At 56.9% G+C, this 18272-nt stretch overlaps 2 protein-coding genes and 1 long non-coding RNA gene across 11 annotated transcripts; 1 reads left to right on the forward strand and 2 right to left on the reverse strand.

The window, feature by feature from the left end:
• Window positions 1-1724: 1724 nt before the first annotated feature.
• On the reverse strand, window positions 1725-8125 carry LOC125616426. The gene is made up of 2 exons (XR_007347057.1): window positions 7142-8125; window positions 1725-6129 (listed from the first exon to the last, which is right to left on the reverse strand). It is a non-coding gene; the product is annotated as an uncharacterized LOC125616426 (long non-coding RNA).
• Window positions 6846-12357, forward strand: Lgals2 (galectin 2). The gene is made up of 4 exons (XM_015482733.2): window positions 6846-6965; window positions 10555-10637; window positions 11788-11944; window positions 12031-12357. The coding sequence occupies exons 1-4, from the start codon at window positions 6846-6848 to the stop codon at window positions 12175-12177; spliced, it is 507 nt and encodes a 168-aa protein (XP_015338219.2). The 3' UTR covers window positions 12178-12357.
• Window positions 12358-12361: 4 nt separating this feature from the next.
• Window positions 12362-18218, reverse strand: Cdc42ep1 (CDC42 effector protein 1). 9 transcript variants are annotated; one of them, XM_048801684.1, is made up of 4 exons: window positions 17396-18218; window positions 15472-16179; window positions 13792-14058; window positions 12362-13666 (listed from the first exon to the last, which is right to left on the reverse strand). In XM_048801684.1, the coding sequence occupies exons 2-4, from the start codon at window positions 15932-15934 to the stop codon at window positions 13248-13250; spliced, it is 1149 nt and encodes a 382-aa protein (XP_048657641.1). In that variant the 5' UTR covers window positions 15935-16179; window positions 17396-18218; the 3' UTR covers window positions 12362-13247. The 9 variants fall into 9 exon arrangements, with proteins under 9 accessions (XP_048657641.1, XP_048657675.1, XP_048657682.1 ...); XM_048801718.1 differs by lacking the exon at window positions 17396-18218 and having other exon boundaries at window positions 12362-13279; window positions 13590-13666; window positions 15472-16950; XM_048801725.1 differs by lacking the exon at window positions 17396-18218 and having other exon boundaries at window positions 12362-13279; window positions 13590-13670; window positions 13823-14058; window positions 15472-16949.
• Between the last annotated feature and the right edge of the window lie 54 nt (window positions 18219-18272).

Genomic DNA, 18272 nt, shown 5'->3' on the forward strand with positions numbered 1-18272 from the left:
CTAGAGGTCTTAAAGGAGCAGAGTGGGGTGTGGCCCTTGACACTTTACAAAGACCCCAGGGGACAGTGGGAGGATGTGGGGAGGAAGCAGGGAAGGCTGGGGTGACCCCGCCCTCCCTCAAGGATAGCCCTGTTTCCAGGTAGGTAAGAAGACCCTCGGGCTCTAGGGACCCTGGAGGGACTCTGGGGAGGCAGGTGGCCAGCTCAGCAGCCACAGAACCCGGTGATCAGGTGAAACAAGGAAGGTCCTGGGCCTATGAAGCAGGGTCCTATGAAGTCTGTTGTGGCCTGTTCTGTGACTATAACAAAACACCCGAGACTGGATGATGTATAAATAACAGCAGATCACAGCCAGGCGTGATGGTGCATGTCTGTAATCCCGGCAACTTAGAAGGCTGAGGCAGGGGATCACAAGTTTGAGGCCAGTTTCAGCAATTTAGCAAGACCCTCAGCAACTTAGCGAGACCCTGTCTTCAAATAAATTAAACTTAAAAAGGGACGCATCCCAGTGGAGGAGCATTTGCCCAGCATGAAGCCCTGGGTTCAGTCCCCAGTACAGGAAGATAGATACGCACAGAACACAAGGGTTTGGGCTCATGGTTCTGGGGGCCAAGAGGTCTAGAACCTGGCGCTGCCCTCTGCCGAACCCAGGGCTTTGCGCCTTCGAGGTCAGCGCTCGGCCACGGAGGCCCCCCCAGTGCTCGCTGGGACTTCCTTGCTGCGCTGTAACTGGCACAGGGTGTCACTGGGCAGGACAGAGCAAACACACTGGGCTGGGATCTCTTCCTCTTCTTATAGCCGCTAATGACGTTCTGGGGCCACCCTCAGGACCTCATCTAATCCTAGTGACCTCCAAATAACGTTAGCGCTTGACTTTGGGGTTCAATTCCCTACACGTGAAATTCTGGGGACACATTCAGACCATGGCCAAGGCCCTTGAAAGAGCTTAGTGCGCTCATCCGGCTGGGGGCCCCGAGCTGCGACCTCAGAAGCATCCTAACGGCGGACACTCCGGGTGCCGGGGGAGAACTCGCTGCAGACCCAGGGGGGTTTTGATTTGCACAGAGATGGAGCACACCTGTCCAGTCCCTGGGGGTGGCTCCTAGGGTGTCAACTGCCAGCATCCTTCTTCCTACCGTAAGCTTCAGTCATGGGAGGACAGACACTGGCTTCCCCAGAGACCCGTCCTCCCTGGAGCAAGGGGAGTGTGCTCCCCAGACACAGTCAGGATGGCTGGACGCTCTCTGGCTGAGTCCTTGTCCATCCACCCTTCCACTGCTCTCTTGGACAGGAGGCCTAGTCGCGGGCCATTCAGAATCCTCCCTGGAGGGAAGGCAGATATCTGCATCTTTAATTGAAAAAAATCTTCCCAACTGCATCGGAAAAAGATGCTTTCAGCTCTCATTCACAGATGAAGAAACTGAGGGTCTAAGTGACCTGCCACTCAGCTTATAGATGACAGAGCCTGGACTTGTCATTGACCCACTTGATGCCCAAAGCTCCCTCTATCTGCTCTGAAGGAGGCCATCTGGGAGGGGCCGGGTGACAGGTGTCACTGAGGTGTGGATCTGTTTGTTCTCTGGGAGGAAAAGAGGAAAGGAGATAGCACCCAGGACCAAAGTCCCCCAACAGCAGGTGGCCGGGGGCGAGAGTTCCCAGAAGCCACAAGACCCACTTCTCCATCAATCTTAGCAAATAAGCTGCCTCAGGTCCTTGACACCAAAGGGGTTTGATTTTTTACTAAATCAGAAGAAAACAAAATGAAATTTGGGGTTGAAAAAATGTTGATGTATAATATTGATGAGTTCATTCAATGGTTCTATAAAGTAGGATCATATGTGTGCATACAGACGTGGGTGTGCATCACGCACATGTGTGTAGGTAGAGGACCGGGAAGGCAGGGGGGACCCAGGAGCTGGGGAGTCACACGGGGTCTGGGGACTGTAAGGAGAACCTTCCCCCAGGCCTCGGGCTTGGACACAGCTTCCAGATGCCGGTGAGAGGCTGCCCCACAGCCTCCATAGACGAGGCTCTGTGCTCCCGATCATAATCTTAAATAACACCTGATAAGTATTAATGATTATTTCCTTTTATCCTCTCAACACTGTTCTTTCATTTTACAGAAAAGGAAAACTGAACTCAGAGAGGTTAACTAACTTGGCCTGAGGTCACACAGCAAGGAAGTGGTAGAAACAAGATTTCTCATAGGACATTGGAGGACCCTTTCTTGCCCCAGGGTCCTGGGAAGCCTGAGGCCTTCCACCAAGGGGGGTCAGTGGTTTTCTAGTTATTTCCCTGCCCCATCTATCTGCCCCCAGGCTTGGTCTCTTCAAGACTGGGCTGGATTTTGTACTTTCCTTCTATGGACGCCCTCAATCCTGATTAAAGTCATGCATGTGCTTGTGTTTACAGTAGGGGGACCCTTGAGGACAGCTGGGTGACGTCCTCCCTGCCGGCCCCTGTCCCTGCTCATCTAGGGCAGCTTAGGAAGAGAGCAACACTGAGTCCTAGGAACCTGCTTCTGTAGCCATTTTAGTCCCCACGGTACAGTGACAGCGACCCAAGCAGCGTGGCCAGAGGGGGTATTCGAAGATCGTGATTCTGCAAAAAAACTCCTGTTTCTCCGTAGCATCCTTTGCTTAGCCGATCCTCCTCCCAGTGGTGATGATGATGATGGATGTTATTTTTGTTATTCAGTAAGTCGTTGATACGTGTGTGTTCGGCTCTTTTTGAGCGCGAAGAACAACTTTTTGGCCATCGGACTGATTCAAGGATGATATTTAGAACAGTGAGCAGAACGTCTCAAAGCCTATCACAAGTGGCCACGGTGGCATTCCTAGGAAAACTGATAGCCCTGAAGTGGATTTGTTAGTAAAAAGAAAGGTGAAGAATTAATGCATTAAGCATTCAATCTCAAGACACGAGGAATCATAAAATAAAAGTTAAAGGAAAAAGTCAGTCAACACAAAGGAAGAAAATAACGAAGAAAGCAAAACCAAGAGATGATTCTTTGACACGATGAATATCACAGAACGTCAGGACACGTAAGAGCTGCAATTCTTTGGTGAGGAGCCTTCCCGTCGTCCCTCCTGACAGACTTTCAGCAGGGACCCCCTGGCACAGTACTAGTCACCGTTGCTGTGGAACAACCGACCCCCAAACTTCGACACTAAATAAGAACAACATTTCTCACATTTACCGTGGGTCTGAAAGCTGGATGGCCTTTAGTTGGGTGTCTCTGGTTCAGGGCCACAGCAGAGTGTCAGCCATAAGGTCACCTCAAGGCTCGGTGGTGTACGATCAATGCCAAGTTCACTACACAGCCGCTGGCAAGCCCCGGTCTCCACTGGAGGTTGGCTGGAAGCATCAGGCGTAGGGGCCTCTTCACGGCCACCAGCCCAGAGCAGGGCAGAGAGAGGCCACCTGCCTCAGTCCATTTTCTGTTTCTGTGTCAGGGTACCCCAGGCTGGGACAACGATGAGCAGATGGGCAAGTGGGCACCGTGCTGGGACAGATGGCCGAACCCGTCTTTCCCAGCATTTATATATTTTTTTTTGTACCAAGATACAAAAAACTGAGCCATATCCTCAGCCCTTTTTAATTTTTATTTTGAGACAGGGTCTCACTAAGTTTCTTAGGGCCTCACTAAGTTGCTGAAGCAGGCCTTGAATTTGCCATCCTCCTGCCTCGGCCTCCCTAGCTGCTGGGATGACAGGTGTGCATTTTTTGGTGCTGCTGAGAGTTGAACCCAGGGTCTTGGGCATGCTGGCCAAGCCACATGGCCAGCCCCAGATTCATCCTGGAATCAGCCACCTACTCCTGCAATAACAGCAATACCCCATCACCTCTTTTTTTGGGGGGCGGGAGGGTACTGAGGATTGAGCCCAGGGGCTCTTAACCACTGAGCCACAACCCTGCCCTTTTTCTGTTTTCGATTTTAAATGGCTGAGGCTGGCCTTGAACTCCCGATCCTCCTGCCTCAGCCTCCTGAGTCACTGGGGTCACAGGTGTGCGCGCTGTGCCCTGCACATCTCTCTCTTTTTTCTTTGGGTGTCTTTCTTATGCCTGTGGTGGCACAGGGCCGACCTCTCAGTCCTCTCCAGTGGCAATTCAATTTCAACATGAGTTTTGACGGGAACATCCAAGCCCCACGCTGACCTCAGAAGTGACATCTGTCACTTGTGACATCTGTCACTTGTGCCGTCTGCTAGGATTCTTTTAGTGAGAATCAAGTCATGGCCCCACCTGCACTCTCGGGGAGTAGGTCACCAGAGGTGTGTCTAGGGAGACACGGCCACCTCAGGGAGGGGTGGAGGTCACCATCCTGAAGTTCAGGGCTCCCCTTGCTCAGCGAAAGCAGCGTCTGGGTGGTCCCAGGAGGAAGGACTGGGGGCCGCCACTGTCTGCCCCTGTGGGTCCGGGGCCTTCAGTTCCCACTGGGAAGCGGGAAGACAACCAAGATCCCCTGAGAATCTCGTGTGAATCTCCTGGGACAAGGGCTGGACAAGGTGCTTGGCTGGGTGGACACCAGCCTTCCAAAGCTGCCACTTAAGCCGGGCACAGGGGCACATGCCCAAGATCCCAGCCTCTGGGAGACTGAGGCAGGAGGATCCGGAGTTCAAAGCCAGCCTCAGCAACTCAGCAAGGCCCTAAGCAACTCAGGGAGCCCCTGTCACTAAATAAAATATTTTAAAAAGGGGGAGCCAGGCACGGAGGTGATCGCCCCTAATCCCAGAGGCTCCAGAGGCTGAGGCTGGAGGATCCAAGGTTCAAGGCCAGCCTCAGCAAATGTGAGGCCCTAAGCAACTCAATGAGATTACAAAATAGGGCTGGGGATGTGGCTCAGTGGTCGAGTGCCCCTGAGTTCAATCCCCAGTACAAATAAAAAAGAAGTTACCAATTAAGAGGACTGGATGGGAGGGGCGGGGGCCAGGGATTTTGATGCTCTTCCTCTTATAGTTTTTCCTTTGAAAAAAAAAAATTTCATTGATGTGAAATATACACCCAGAAAAGCACTAAAGATTTCCTCTTTTCTGGCTGGGGACGGTGCCCAGGGCCTTGCACACAGGCCGTAACTCTGCCCCGAGTCACTCCCCCACACCGGGACGTTCTTTCCAAATAAGCGAACTTTAAGATTTTTTTTTTCAGCTTTGTACAGTTTCCCAAACCTGGTGCGGCGCTCGCATTACTATTATAATCCGAAAAATGCCAGTTTCTGTGGAGGGCGGTTCCGCCCGGGAGCACTTTGAAACTCCTTATCTTGTTTGGCTCTGACCCCGGGAGAAGGGCCCAGAAAGGATCAACTTCCTTGTGGGCGAGAGAAGGAAACACCCCCGTCTTGGGCTGGCAGGGAATGAGGCGGTGTCCCCTGTGAGCACTGGGCAGAGAGCCACCCACCGCTCCTGGCACCAGACTCCCCTTCACAGGGCCGGGCTCCCAGCACCCGGCAGAGTGGCTCCCGCCACTCCCAAGGAACACGTCGGGCCACCAAATCCAGAGCTCGAGAAACGCTCTCCCTCCATGTGTCAGGGTGCAGACCAACCCTGTGTGCGTGTTGACGTCATGTAGCATATTTTTTTAAAAATTTAATTCAATTTCTTTTTAGTATTGGGGATTGAACTCAGGGGCACTGGACCATGGAGCCACGTCCCCAGCCCTATTTTGCATTTTATTTAGAGACAGGGTCTCGCTGAGCTGCTTAGGGCCTCACTTTTGCTGAGGCTGGCTTTGAACTCTCCATCCTCCTCCCTCAGCCTCCCGAGCTGCTGGGATGACAGGTGTGCGCGCCTCCGCCCGGCTGTGGCAGTATTTTAAATAGTGAGAATTTAGAATTAATGTAGATGCCCCACAGAAGGGAATTGATTCAGTAAATGGACCCATTGAAAGTCAGAATATTTCCCAGTCATTGAAATATAGTTCTGGAATACAGATTGTGGGTTTTAACTTTTCCTGAGTGAAGTGGAGGGATAGTCGCGCAGGCGGGGGACGCCCACAATAAAACACACGGCAAACCACTGGCAAGGAAATGGGTCGAGGCAGCGAGCAGGGCCCGCCTCCTCCTGGTGCTGTGAGAGTCCGGGCTGTTTTTCTTCTTATTTAACGTCTCTGTCTACATTAAGCACGTCGGTTACTAAGAAATAGAAACAAAGGGCAGAGCGTTCCAACCTGCCGCACCTCCCAAGCCTCCTGCTTTCTTCTTGGCTTTTATTTCTTATTTTTTTGGTACCAGGTGTTGAACCAGGGGCGCGTGGTCACTGACCTACAGACACCCCAGCTCTTTTTATATTCTGTTCTGAGACAGGGCCTCGCTAAGTTGCTTAGGGCCTAAGTTGCTGAGGCTGGCCTCAAACTTGCAATCCTCCTGCCTCAACCTCCTGAGGCGCTAGGATTAGGGGTAGGCACCACCCCGCCTGGCCTCCTTCTCCACTCTTAAGAGTGGTCGATACTTTGGAACGTTTTCTTTGGATTTACCACGTATTGCTTTCAAAACTTCCCATACACAAACAGAAAAATAATCAGGGGAGAAGAGAATAAAAAAGATGCTCCAAGTGAATCATGACATCAGAGAAAATGAGCAGCTCGGGCCGTTTTTATAGGCAAGTCGCTCTCTCTGTGGCCCAGGAAGCTGGCTCAGTCGGGGAGGCTGGTGGCCTGCCAAGCCCGGGGTGTTTGTGGTTTGTGCGGGGCCAGAGCTGGGGCCGCTTCCCAAAGGGCCCTGGGAGCACCCAAGAGGGGCGGCTGAGCTGGAGGGAGGTGGGTGGGGCGGGGAGCCTTCCTGGCTCTGCTTTGGGTGCCTGGAGGGACGGCAGGGGGCTACTTGGGTACGTGGGGCCAAAGTCCTCATTTATGGCCTTGGGGCAGTTAATGTGTGATATTCTGGGATATAAAGGTCGACCACGGGGTGGGAACCTGAGCTCAGCGACTGGGAACTGCTGGGAGCTGTCACCAAGAAAGGCCACCATGTCGGTGAGGATGCCGGCCCCCTGCGGCCCACTCCCTCCGTGTCTTTGCCTGGGTGGGCTAGGGAGGGTGCTCTGGAGTTCAGGGTCGCTGCGGTTTCCCCCTCCACCTGGCAAAGAGGTTGGCCAGACGGTCTCCCCAGCCCCCGCCCAGGCACCCTGGTCCCTCGGCCACCGCCCTACCTGGGAGCCTGGGCCTGTGTGTCCCCTCTCTTGCCTCAGCTACCTCATCAGTGATGATGACGATGACGACGACCGCTACCATCCACTGAGCTTTAGAAAGATGAACAAGCTGAGGTTCGGGGCTGAGGCTGTAACTCACCGTGGGGTGTGGGGGGCTCAGCCTGGGCAAGGCTGGACCCCATCACCAGCACCCAAACACACAAGAAAACAGAAAACTGAGGCTCTGGGATCTAATTGGCCAAGGTCACAACCTGCGAGTTGTGGGGGATTGGGTGGGTCTTCTTGCAGGCTCCTGATTGGCCTTGGACCCGTTTCTGACCCTCTCTGAGCCTCAGTCTCCCTGATCTGTGGGATGGAATCCGATGGCACCCTCTGGGGATTAGATGGCATATTCATTTCCTGGGGCCGCTGGGACCAAGTACCACAAAAAGGAGGGGGGGGTGCTTCAGAATATTCATTCTCTCAAGTTCTACAGACGTCTGATATCAGGTGTGGGCCCGGCATGCTCTCCGCGGGCTCTGGGCGAGCGTCCCATTGTCTCTTTCAATTTCCGGTGGCGGCTGGCGATCCTTGGCCTGCAGCTGCATTACTGAGTGATGCCCCACCTCACACAGTGTCCCTCTGTGTCCAGATATCCCTCCTCTGACAAGGACATCAGTGACACTGGGTTTAGTGGCCACCCTACTCCAGTATGACCTCATCTTTTTTTTTTGGTTTTTGGTACTGGGGACCACACCCCCTGCCCTTTTAAAAAATATTTTATTTAGAGACAGGGTCTTGCTGAACTGCTTAGGGCCTCACTAAGTTGCGAGGCTGGCTTTGAACCTGCGATCCTTTTGCCTCAGTCTCCTGAGCTGTTGGAATCACAGGGTGTGCCGCCATGCCTGTTTGTTATTGATTGATTGACTGATACTATAGTATGCTTTTATTTTGTTTATTTTTTTATGTGGTGCTGAGGATAGAACCCAGTGCCTCACACGTGCGAGGCAAGTGCTCTGCCACTGAGTTACAGCCCCAGCCCCCAGCCCCCAACTTTTTATTTTTTTATTTAGAGATAGGGTCTCGCTAAGTTTCTTAGGGCCTTGCTAAATTTCTGAGGCTGGCCTCAAGTTTACGATCCTCCTGCCTCAGCCTCTGGAGTTGCTGAGATGATAGGCTTTCCCCACTGCGCCTGGTTCAACCCCATCTTGATTACAGCCACAAAGACCCTACTCCAAAACAGGTCGCCTTTGCAGGTTCCAGGTGGATATGAGTTGTGGCAGGACACTGTCCAAGCCAGTACCAGTGCCATGCAGGACATGAACCTGACCAGGGTCCCTGGCTGAAGACCAGTGCTGTGCTGTCCTTGCCTGTGTCTCTGGGAGAGGCTTTTGCCTTCGTGGTCTGGAGACCCCTGATCTTCTCTTCCCTCCGTCACCCCATCCCTCCTCCTCCTTCTCCAGACACCACTTAATGCAAACCCCTTTTATTACAGATGGGGAATTTGAGGCCAAAGGAGGATGAGGCTGGCCCCAGGGCACTTGAACTGCTGTCTCTCCCTGGGCCTTAGATTTCATTGAGTGGGGACAAGGGTCCTGGAAGTGCACACGCACCAGGCCCTAGCACCCCTATTTGTCCAAATGCACCCCTGACCTTGTGCTCCTGACCTGCAGCAGCCCCACCCCCACCCTCAGGGGCTTGGGTTCTCTGTTTGGTCAGGAAGCCCCCAGGAGGTGGGGGGTGTTCCTCCCACCTCAGTCCCAGCTCGCCCCACCCACCCCGACTGTCCCAGGGTGCCAGGGAGGGGCTGGCTCCTGGCAGCCGGTGTCAGGTGTGTCTGCACAGCCAACGTCTGAGTGACTCTGTGGCCGCGCACTTGGATTCCTCTCTCATCTGGGAGGGACGGTGCTCTCCTCACTTACCTTCTCTCCCAGGGATGACCACCTCTGTTTGTCAGTGAGAGGCCGAGAGAGAACCTGCATCCAGTCCGTGGCCCCAAAGCCTGGATGTGGCTGCTGCATTAAGCAAGGTTCTGCTTGGTGGCCCAGCCTGTAATCCCAGCACCTCGGGAGGCTGAGGCAGGAGGATCACAAGTTCCGGGCCAGCCTCAGCCACTTAGCAAGGCCCTATGTTGAGACAAGATCTCCCCAACTTTTATGTTGAGACAAGATCTCCCCAACTTGGGGAGACCTTGTCGCAACATAAAAAATAAAAAAGGGCTTGGGTTCGATCCCTGGTACAAAAATTTTTTTTTTGAAAAAACAAAAAGCTGTTATTAAGCCTGAATCTGAGGGCTTAAGCCTCCGCCTCCAAACCCCACTGTTCCTAAAGCAGGGAAATGTTGCCCCCAGGGGACACTGGGCATTGTCTGGAGCCATTTCTGATTGTCACAGCTGGGGGAAGGCGGCTCCTGGCATCTGGTGGTCAGGGAGGCTGCCCAGCGCCATACAGTCACAGCCCAAGAGTCCCACCCAGCGGGTCCAGCTGTCCCAGCGCCCACCAGGATGGCTCCATGCTCCTGGGCTCAGCCTTCCTCTGGGGGTAGGCTGGGGTGCGCGTCTCCCCTGCTCCTCCTCCGTGGGGCGAGCTCCCACCAAGCTCTGCCCTGGGTGCTATGTCTTTGGTGCCTGTCCAGCCCCTCCCTGCGGCTCCCATGATGGACATTTTCTGAGTCTTGGGTATTGAGCTTTGGAAGCCTGGGTTTGAGGACCTCCCATTAACCATCAGGAGATGGACGAAGCCATCGGAGTGTAGATGTCCCAGGGCCCCGTGGAAAAGGAGATGCCAAATAAGGAGTGAGTGACCATGACAGTGGCCCCTGAATCTGCCTGCACGTGGGCCAGGCTCTATGCTTGGGGCTTCGCAAACAGGAAGCCGAACCTCGGCTACCAGCTTGAAGGTGGCCGCCGTTACCCGCCAGGCCTGGCAGCATCCGTCACAGGGCACTTAGCAACTTTCTTCTTTTCTTTTGCTGGGATCAAACCCAGGGCCTCGGGCTTGCTAGGTGAGCTCCGCCTGCAAGGGCTCTTTAATAAAAATACCCCCGCAGCCTGCTCCACAGATGGGGGAAGAAGGTCTGGAGCGGCCTTTGATGGACCTACTCAGACAGAGGACTTGGAAGGTTTTGTAGGTTCCCAATGGGGGTGGGGTAAGGCCGGCTGGCTGCTGACACAGTCCTGCTCTGCGTCATCTCCGTGTCCTCGGGTTCCCACGGGTTAACCGAGGCTCCCTAGTCAGGCTGGGTGGAGGGCAAAGGAGAGAGGGCCGCGGGGCCTCTGGGAAGCCTGGATCCCACCGTCTCCCCTTGCAGCCCTGGGCTCTCTCGTGGGCAGGGGGATAACGGGTCCACTGGATGGGAAGTTGGTGGCGTCACCAGCAGAGGGGGCTGTGGAGGGTCTCCGAGTTCTTCATGGAGTGCTTCTCCCCGGGCCCAGGGAGAACTGGAGATGACAAAACTGGACTTGAAACCGGGGACAACCTTGAAGATCAAGGGCAGGATCGCGGATGAAGCTGACGGGTGAGCGAGGTGGGGGGAGCAGGAACAGGCAGAGAAGGAGGGGGGAGGGGTGGCAGGCCGGACAGCCCCGGGCGTAGTCAGCGCAGGGTGACTTCAACCCTAGGGGTCTTTGTGACACCCTTGCTCCCTCCCACACTCCTGGGTCAGGACCTGCCTTCACACCCGAGCATCCACGTGCTGTTCCCTGGCCTCAGCAGCCACTGAGGGGGCAGGGGGAGAAGCCCTAGGGCTCCCCCAGCCCCCTGGCCTCCGTGCCTGTGTGGACGGCCAACCCCCAGGGTCGCGGCTCTGTTAACCCAGCCCGAAGGACCCCAACCGGCCTTTCCCGAGCCCCTGGACACGGCCACCAGGGGGCACCACCGGCCCACCTCCCTCCCCACCTGCTCCAGGCTCTCAAGCCCGCAGGATGACACTGGCATTTCTTTCTTTTCTGATACCAGGCGTTGAACCCCAGCCCTTTTCATTTTGAGATCGTTTCATCAAGTTGCTTAGGGCCTGGCAAAGTGGCTGAGGCTGGCCTCCAACTTGCGATTGTCCTACCTCAGCCTCCTGAGTTGCCGGGATTACAAGCGTGTGCCTGGCTAACTTGGGCATTTCTTAGACTGAACTTTGCCCCCTTGGGCTGGGAAGGTGGTGGGCAGATGTGTGAAGTAGGAGCCTAGAGATAAAGGAGTCCTTTCTCCTGCCTCATCACTCAAGTTTGCAGAAATGCAGGCCTGAGACATGCCTCCCTGATGAAGAAGCCCACCACCCAGGATGCCCATTCTCGGGCTCCCCAAAGGTCTAACCCGGGCTCCCATAGTGATCCTGCCAAGATCAACCCCTGGTAGCATACCTTTAGTGACAGGGAGCTCATCCCTGTAGGTCGACTGATCTTTGTGGTCAACCTTAATGTCTTCAGAGATCGAAGGACAGCAGCTCTCTCCCCATGACAGACACCCCTGATTTCTCAACCGTCACCGTCAGCTACTGCCCCAGCAGCCTTGGTCTCTGCTCCGAATGGAACATGTCACATAGTACCGAGGCTGACTCCCTCATTCTAGCGCCCAGATCTCACTGCCAAGCCGGAAGCAGCTTGTGGTAGCTGACCTGACCCAAGCTACCTTACCTGGGGCTGCCCCTAGATGCCACCTGTCACCCTCCCCTGCAGCTTTGTGATTAACCTGGGCCACGGGACAGATAAGCTGGGCCTGCATTTTAACCCACGCTTCAAGGAATCCACCATCGTCTGCAACACCCGGGACGGCAACTGGGGGAAAGAGCATAGGGACAGTCACTTGTGCTTCAGCCCCGGGTCAGAGACCAAGGTGAGGCCAAGGGACAGCAGAAGGAGGGGAGCCCTGGCCCATTTCCAGGGAGCCTCCTGCTCCCTGACACCTTCCCTCCCCTGCAGGTGACCCTGGCCTTTCACAGTGATGAGTTCAAGGTGGAGCTCCCAGATGGGTACGAGTTGACCTTTCCCAACCGGCTGGGCTACAGCCACCTGAGCTACCTGTGTGTGAAGGGGGGGCTCCAGGTGTCCTCTCTCAAGCTCAACTGAGCGGCAGCAGTTACCGGAAGAATTTAGCTCTCAACCCTGGTCCCCGACCCTCGCCCTTCAAAGCCTTGGGTCCTGGATCCACCCCCAACCCTTGACCCAGGTGTTTCCTGTTCCTGCTCCTCGGATATCGCATTTTCCTCCCTCGAAGCCAAGAGCAAACAAAAAAACACCAAAAACCCACCTCCTGGAGCCTGTGGGGGGCACTCCCGTGTTTTAATACTCCTGCGTCTCCCGGGTGGGGGTGGCAGGGGACCTGGGACTGCTCCCAGACGCGAGCATTGGACGCTGCCTCCCTCCCCGCTTATCGCCAGAGCAAATGCCACGCTGCCCTGTGGGACTGTGGGGCAGACCTGGTTCCAGGCACCTGGGGCAGGGGCTGTTCCAGAAACTGCAGATAAGGCTGCCACCTGGGCCCTTATCTCAGGGCATTCCTGCCCATGACTCACCACCCCACAGCCCTCCCCAGGGGTGACCTTGGCTTTCCAAATTCCCAGGAGGGGAGGGTGTCTCTGCAGGGGACCTAATGCTGGTCCCCAAGCTTTTTGCAGGACACCTTTTATCAAAAAGCCTTTTTAATCAGGCCCCAAAGGCAGGTCTGGGGTCCACAGGAAGGCGGGGTGCTTCCCAAGAGGTTGCAAAGGACCTTTCTCTGAGACAAGTGGGAGGGCTGGGGGGGTGGCCTGGGATGGGGCTTTTGGGGAAATACAGCAGGGACCCTGTGGGGACAGATGTGCCACTGGGAGAGGAGACATGGCCCTGTGTGGGACCCCCCCCAGTCCCCATGGCATTCATCTGGCACAAGGCCACACGTCTTGAGGGGGGCCCCAGCTGGTGGGTGTGGCTGGGGTGGGGCCTAAGGGAGGCCTATTAGCTCAGCATGGCCACTGGGGACCCAGGTCCCACGACAGAGTGGGTCTCCTGTCTTCTCTCCCATGTCTGCCCTGCAGAGACCTGCAGGGGTTTAGGGGGACGTGGGTTCCCCCATCTTGTCTGGCAGGAGCCAACTCTGGTAGGCCAGGGGCTGGTCTGCCCCCGGCTCTCCATGAGGTCCCCAAGCCCTCGACCTGCACTCACACCTTGACCTCGTCATCCTCCTCAGCATCTGCAAACGCAAAGGTGTGGGCCTGTACTGTGCTGGGCACGGGGGCCCTGATGCCCGCCGTGGGGGCCCTCCACTCCTCTAGGCTCTCCCAGGAGCCCCGGGCCTGGGGCAGCACCTCCACCAGCTCCCGGCGGGCATCCATTTCGGTGTAGTGGCGGCTGCCCCCCCATCCCGCTCCCCAACGCCTGCCCAGGGCCATGTCGGCAGGTCCCCGGGGACCCTCTCCCAGTGGGTTGGCCCTCACTTCAGCCACTGGGCCCAGCTTAGCAGTCACCCCATTGGGGAAATGTCCATGAGACAGAGGACTTACAGTGGGGTTAAGTGCTGGGGGGTTTGTGGCAGGGGCTGGGGGGTTTGTGGCAGCGCCTGGAGGGTTTGTGGCAGGTCCTNGTTAACAGAGCCGCGACCCTGGGGGTTGGCCGTCCACACAGGCACTGAGGCCAGGGGGCTGGGGGAGCCCTAGGGCTTCTCCCCCTGCCCCCTCAGTGGCTGCTGAGGCCAGGGAACAGCACGTGGATGCTCGGGTGTGAAGGCAGGTCCTGCGGGGCTTGTGGCAGCGCCTGGGGTCTCAGCTGCAGGGGAATCGGAGAGGCTCATGACCCCTAGAAGCTCACTGAGGAGAGAGGGCCCAAGGTCAAGGTCAAGGCGGAAGGACAAGAGGGAGTCAGAGCGGCGAAGCTCAGGCTCAGCGGGGAAGGAGCGGTCTCGGTCTCGGTCTGGGTTGCTGGGCTTTTCCAGGCGGGGCAGACGGGAGATGGTGCAGAATCCCGAGTCCAGGCCTAGAGGAGAAATGGAAGCAGGTCAGAGCTGGGAGCAGGACGCGGGGAGGGAGGGCCAGGAGGACGAGCCCTGGCTGGCTGTGTGGCCTCTAGTAAGTCACTCCCCACTCTGTCCTGTTTCACCCCTCTTCCCAGTATAGGGGAGCCCTTGGTCTCCTGCCATCCTGGGAACTGAAGATAGTCTTGCTCCCTGTTCCCAGTACGCGGAAGAAAACAGGCTGTTTGGGGAAAGAAAGGTTTTGCCCAAGGCCACAGCAGAAGGGTGGCACTCCGATCTCCTGACTCTTGGGCCCAATGTGAACTTAGCCACGGTCCCCAGGTACCCTGCTATGACACTGGCAAACGGCAGCAGGTGAACCCACACCAGGAGGCTGGTTTGTGGACACAGGAGGGAACCAGCAGCCCGCGGGTGACTGCATGGACCTCACAGGCTTTAAGGACCGGCACATGCCCTTCAAAGGTCATCTGGTGGAGCCCCTGCCTCCAGCACTTGAGCATGAGGGTTCGTGTGGACCAGTCCTTGGTGGGGTTCGGAGCAGCACCCCCACCAACAGGCAAAGCCACGGGCAAGGCATGGCCACCAGGTGGCAGCAGGGGCCCACGCTTCCCAGGTGAGCGGGTCTTGCAGCGTGGCACTTCCGTGAGAGCAGTTTTGCAAATTCATCAAGTTACAGGAATTTTGGTTTAAGTAACATTAATGGCTCAAGTGTCCTGAGCATCTACTATGTGCCAGCTCTCATTTCACCTGGCACATGGATGATTTCACTGAATCCCAGCCATGCTGCCAAGGGACTCATTAGATGGGCAAGGACTTGAACTTAGGTCAGTGGACTTCCTAGGAGTCAGGCAGAAACAGGTTCTCAGCCTCTCCACGACACCATTTTGACAGTAGGGGGCTGCTTTAGTTGAAAGGGGAAAGAAAGGGTAGATAGGCCCAACCAGGGCCCAGAGAGGGAGAAGGGCTTGTCAGAGTCACACAGCAAGCAAGGGGCAGTTGGAACTGAAAGTGCTTCTCCCTCTGGACCAGTGTGTGTGTGTGTGTGTGTGGGGGGTGTGGCAAGTCGGTTCCCACCACCTTAGTCCTCCCCACCCTGGGAAAAGGGCTCACTTGGAAGTCTTGGTTAGAGCCAACAACCTTCTGGGCCTCTGCATTAGAAAAGGGCAGATAGAGCCAAGAATGGTGGTGCACCCTGTAATCCCAGTGACTTGGGAGGCTGAGGAAGGAGGATCTCAAGTTCAAGGCCAGCCTCAGCAACATAGTGAGGCACTAAGCAACTCAGTGAGACCCTGTCTCAAAATATAAAAAATTAAAAGGGCTAGAGATGCAGCTCTGTGGTTAAGCTCCCCTGGGTTCAATCCCTGGTGCCAAAGAGAGAGAGAGAGAGAGAAGGGGCAGTTTACCCAGGATCTCACCGTAACTGGAGCGGCCATCTGCGGAGCCCGTGGGGCTGCCATCGAAGCTGAGCTTGCCCACCACCAGGCTGTCGTAGGTGGCCTGGTTGAGCTGGGGCAGGGAGATGGCGTTCTTGATGATGGGGGAGATGGCAGGGGGAGCCGGCGAGGGCGCTGGAGGGGATGCCATCCTTCGGGGTGGCACCCCAACCCTCCGCACCTGCTGGAGCTTTCTGGCTAGGAAGCTGCGCGGTGAGCGGTGGGTGCCCCCAGAGCTGCCACCATGGTTGCTGAGGAAGGAGGTGTCACCGAAGACGTCCCCGCCTCGGCCCACATGCATGGTGTGGCGGAAGTCCCCGAGCGGGGGGCTGATCATGTCTGCAGTGAGCCGCCTCTTTCCCTGGGAGCTGGACACCCAGCCCACGGGCGAGAGCTTGCCCAGGCTCATGGTGGGGGCTCCTCCGCCCCCCTGGGGGCCAGGCATGGGCTCTGGCAGCTCAGGGCTGCTGGTCCATGCCCACCGGGGGCTGGGGAGGCTGGTGGGCTAGGCTCAGGGTCCCCTTCTCAGCCCCCCTCTCGATGGCAGGGGGTGGCCCTTGGCCCTGGGAGTCCACACTCTCCCAAGCCCTGGGGGAGCAGCTGCAGACAGTCCCGTTTGGTCCAGGAGCAAAGAAGGCACAGACCTGGCCTCAAAGGTGGGCGGTCCCTCTCCTGCTCAGGGGTGGAGACCTGGAAGGAGGACAGAGGACAGTAATGCGATGTGACAATGTGACGGGAGGCCTGGTGCAGAGGAGGAAATCCTGGGTCCAAACAACGGCCCAGAAAACAAACGACAACTCCCCACAACACGGATGGAGGTCACTGACCCAAGGCTGAGCCCAAAGGAGGGACACGCCGTGGGGGTCCACGCAGAGGAATCCCGGATGGGCAGAGGAGTCTGAAATGCTGCGCTGACGCGGGTGCTGGCGCTCAGGGCCCAATCCCACCAAGCTACAGGCTGCCCGGTGCGCTGGCACAGTGGCCGCTGCCCAGGGCCGGAGGTGCCAGCGCCTGCCCTGCCGCAGTCACTAAACCCACACCACAGTGCCCAGCAAGGCACGGCATTCAAAGGGGGAAACTGAGGCAGGGGCCATGAGCCGTCTACACTGCAGGGAATGGTGCGCGGGGCCCATGTCCCAGCCCTGGAGCAAGACACCTCCTCCGGGGCTAAAATCTCTTCCACCCCCAGAAGTCAGGAGGAGGAGGCCCTGGCCCCTCGCAGGTTTCGGGAGCGCTAAAAAGCCGCCCAGAGGTCCCTCAGGACTTGTGCCTTCACCGTGCTTCCTGCAAAAGGGGTTCGTGGTCAGAGTGGCTTTTCCCAGCTGCCTCCTGAAGGCTCTGAGCAGGACCCAGCAAAGGGCTTGATGGGACAGTCCGTCAAACGGATGTAGGAGCCTCGGAGTCAGGGAACAAATTTTGGTGCCCCTCAGCATGTGCCCAAAGCTATTCCTTCCCCCCTTCCTGGGTCCCCACGACATCCTCCCCAGCTCCCCTTCTCTAAGCACCCTTTGAAGAGGCCCCTTCCCCGGAGGGTCACAGAAAGTCCCGCTGGAAGACGCCAGGATCCTGGTCTGACATCTGTCTTTCCCGTGGCCCAGCGGAGGCCAAGCCCGCTCCAGGTCGCATCCAGAGAGCCAGTCGGGACTTGAACCCAGGGCTCTGACTCACCTAAGCCCTGGGCTGGCCGGAGGAGGCCCGCCAGTCTGGTTTCCACAGACCCACTTCCGGGGAGGGCGGGCACTCTCTTCCTCCCTCCCAGCCCGGGCTCTGCACGTGGCAAGGGCCAAATCAAGACCAGTTTGATCACAGATCCCAGCGATAACCTCCAAGCTCAAGGGCCAACCCTCCCCCAGAGGGAGGCTGGGACTCAATGTCCTCACAGTGTGACCTTGGGCAAGTCACTTACCTCCACAAACTTAGGACCTCAGCAGATAAAGCTGATAACCATCTTTGGCGAGAACACCTAGACAGAGGCCCAAGTGCCCACCCCCTACCATTTTGTGCCACCTCTGAGCGTGAAAACCTAACACCGCCCTTCTAATGTTATTTGAAATTCAAAATAGGTTAAATAACAAGATAAAAGACAAAGAGGACACAGGACAAAGCTCGCTTTGTTTTCTGACTACATTCTATTCCCTTCCCACCATCTGACCCTCCCCCAGCCCTGGCTCCTCCCCCTGGGGGGGACTTCTGAATCATCCCTGGCCCTGGCACCCCCGGCACCGAGAAGTCCTCGCGGAATGTTTGCTGAAGTTGTGAAGCGCCCTGCAGTTGGCCAACCAGCCCATGACGTCATCCGGCTGTCCGCCACGCCCCGCCGCCGAGCCGTGGGGGGTGCTGCGCGGGGGGGGGGGGGTGGCCTGCGCTACAGGGAGGGCGGGTCCCAAGGGGAAAGACCCGTCCAAAGTCACGTGGCAGGTACGAGGCAGGGGCCAGGTTCGCTGCTCCAGAGATTAAGGATGAAGTCTTTGGGGGGAAGGAACTAGCTGGTGGGGGAGAGGCCACCCTGGGAAATGTCATGTGGCGGAGTCGCAAGTGTCAGCCCTGTGGCCACACCCACCTCACTCCCATCCCGACTCCCAGCTTCTGGGGCAGCCCCTGTTCTCCCAGCAAAAGGGGCTCCTGCCCCCACTCAACCCCATGGTCATTCTGACTGGGAGACCAGCTTCCTTCCCAATCTTGCCAGGGTCCCACTTCCTGAATGCCTTGGAACATCTCCAAATAGTGCTCCTACGTGTAACCCTGCCTGCTGCGGAGAGACCTGCCCTGCTCTGAGGGTAGGC

This window comes from Marmota marmota, unplaced genomic scaffold (assembly GCF_001458135.2).
Source record: "Marmota marmota marmota unplaced genomic scaffold, marMar, whole genome shotgun sequence".
NCBI lineage: Eukaryota > Metazoa > Chordata > Mammalia > Rodentia > Sciuridae > Marmota > Marmota marmota.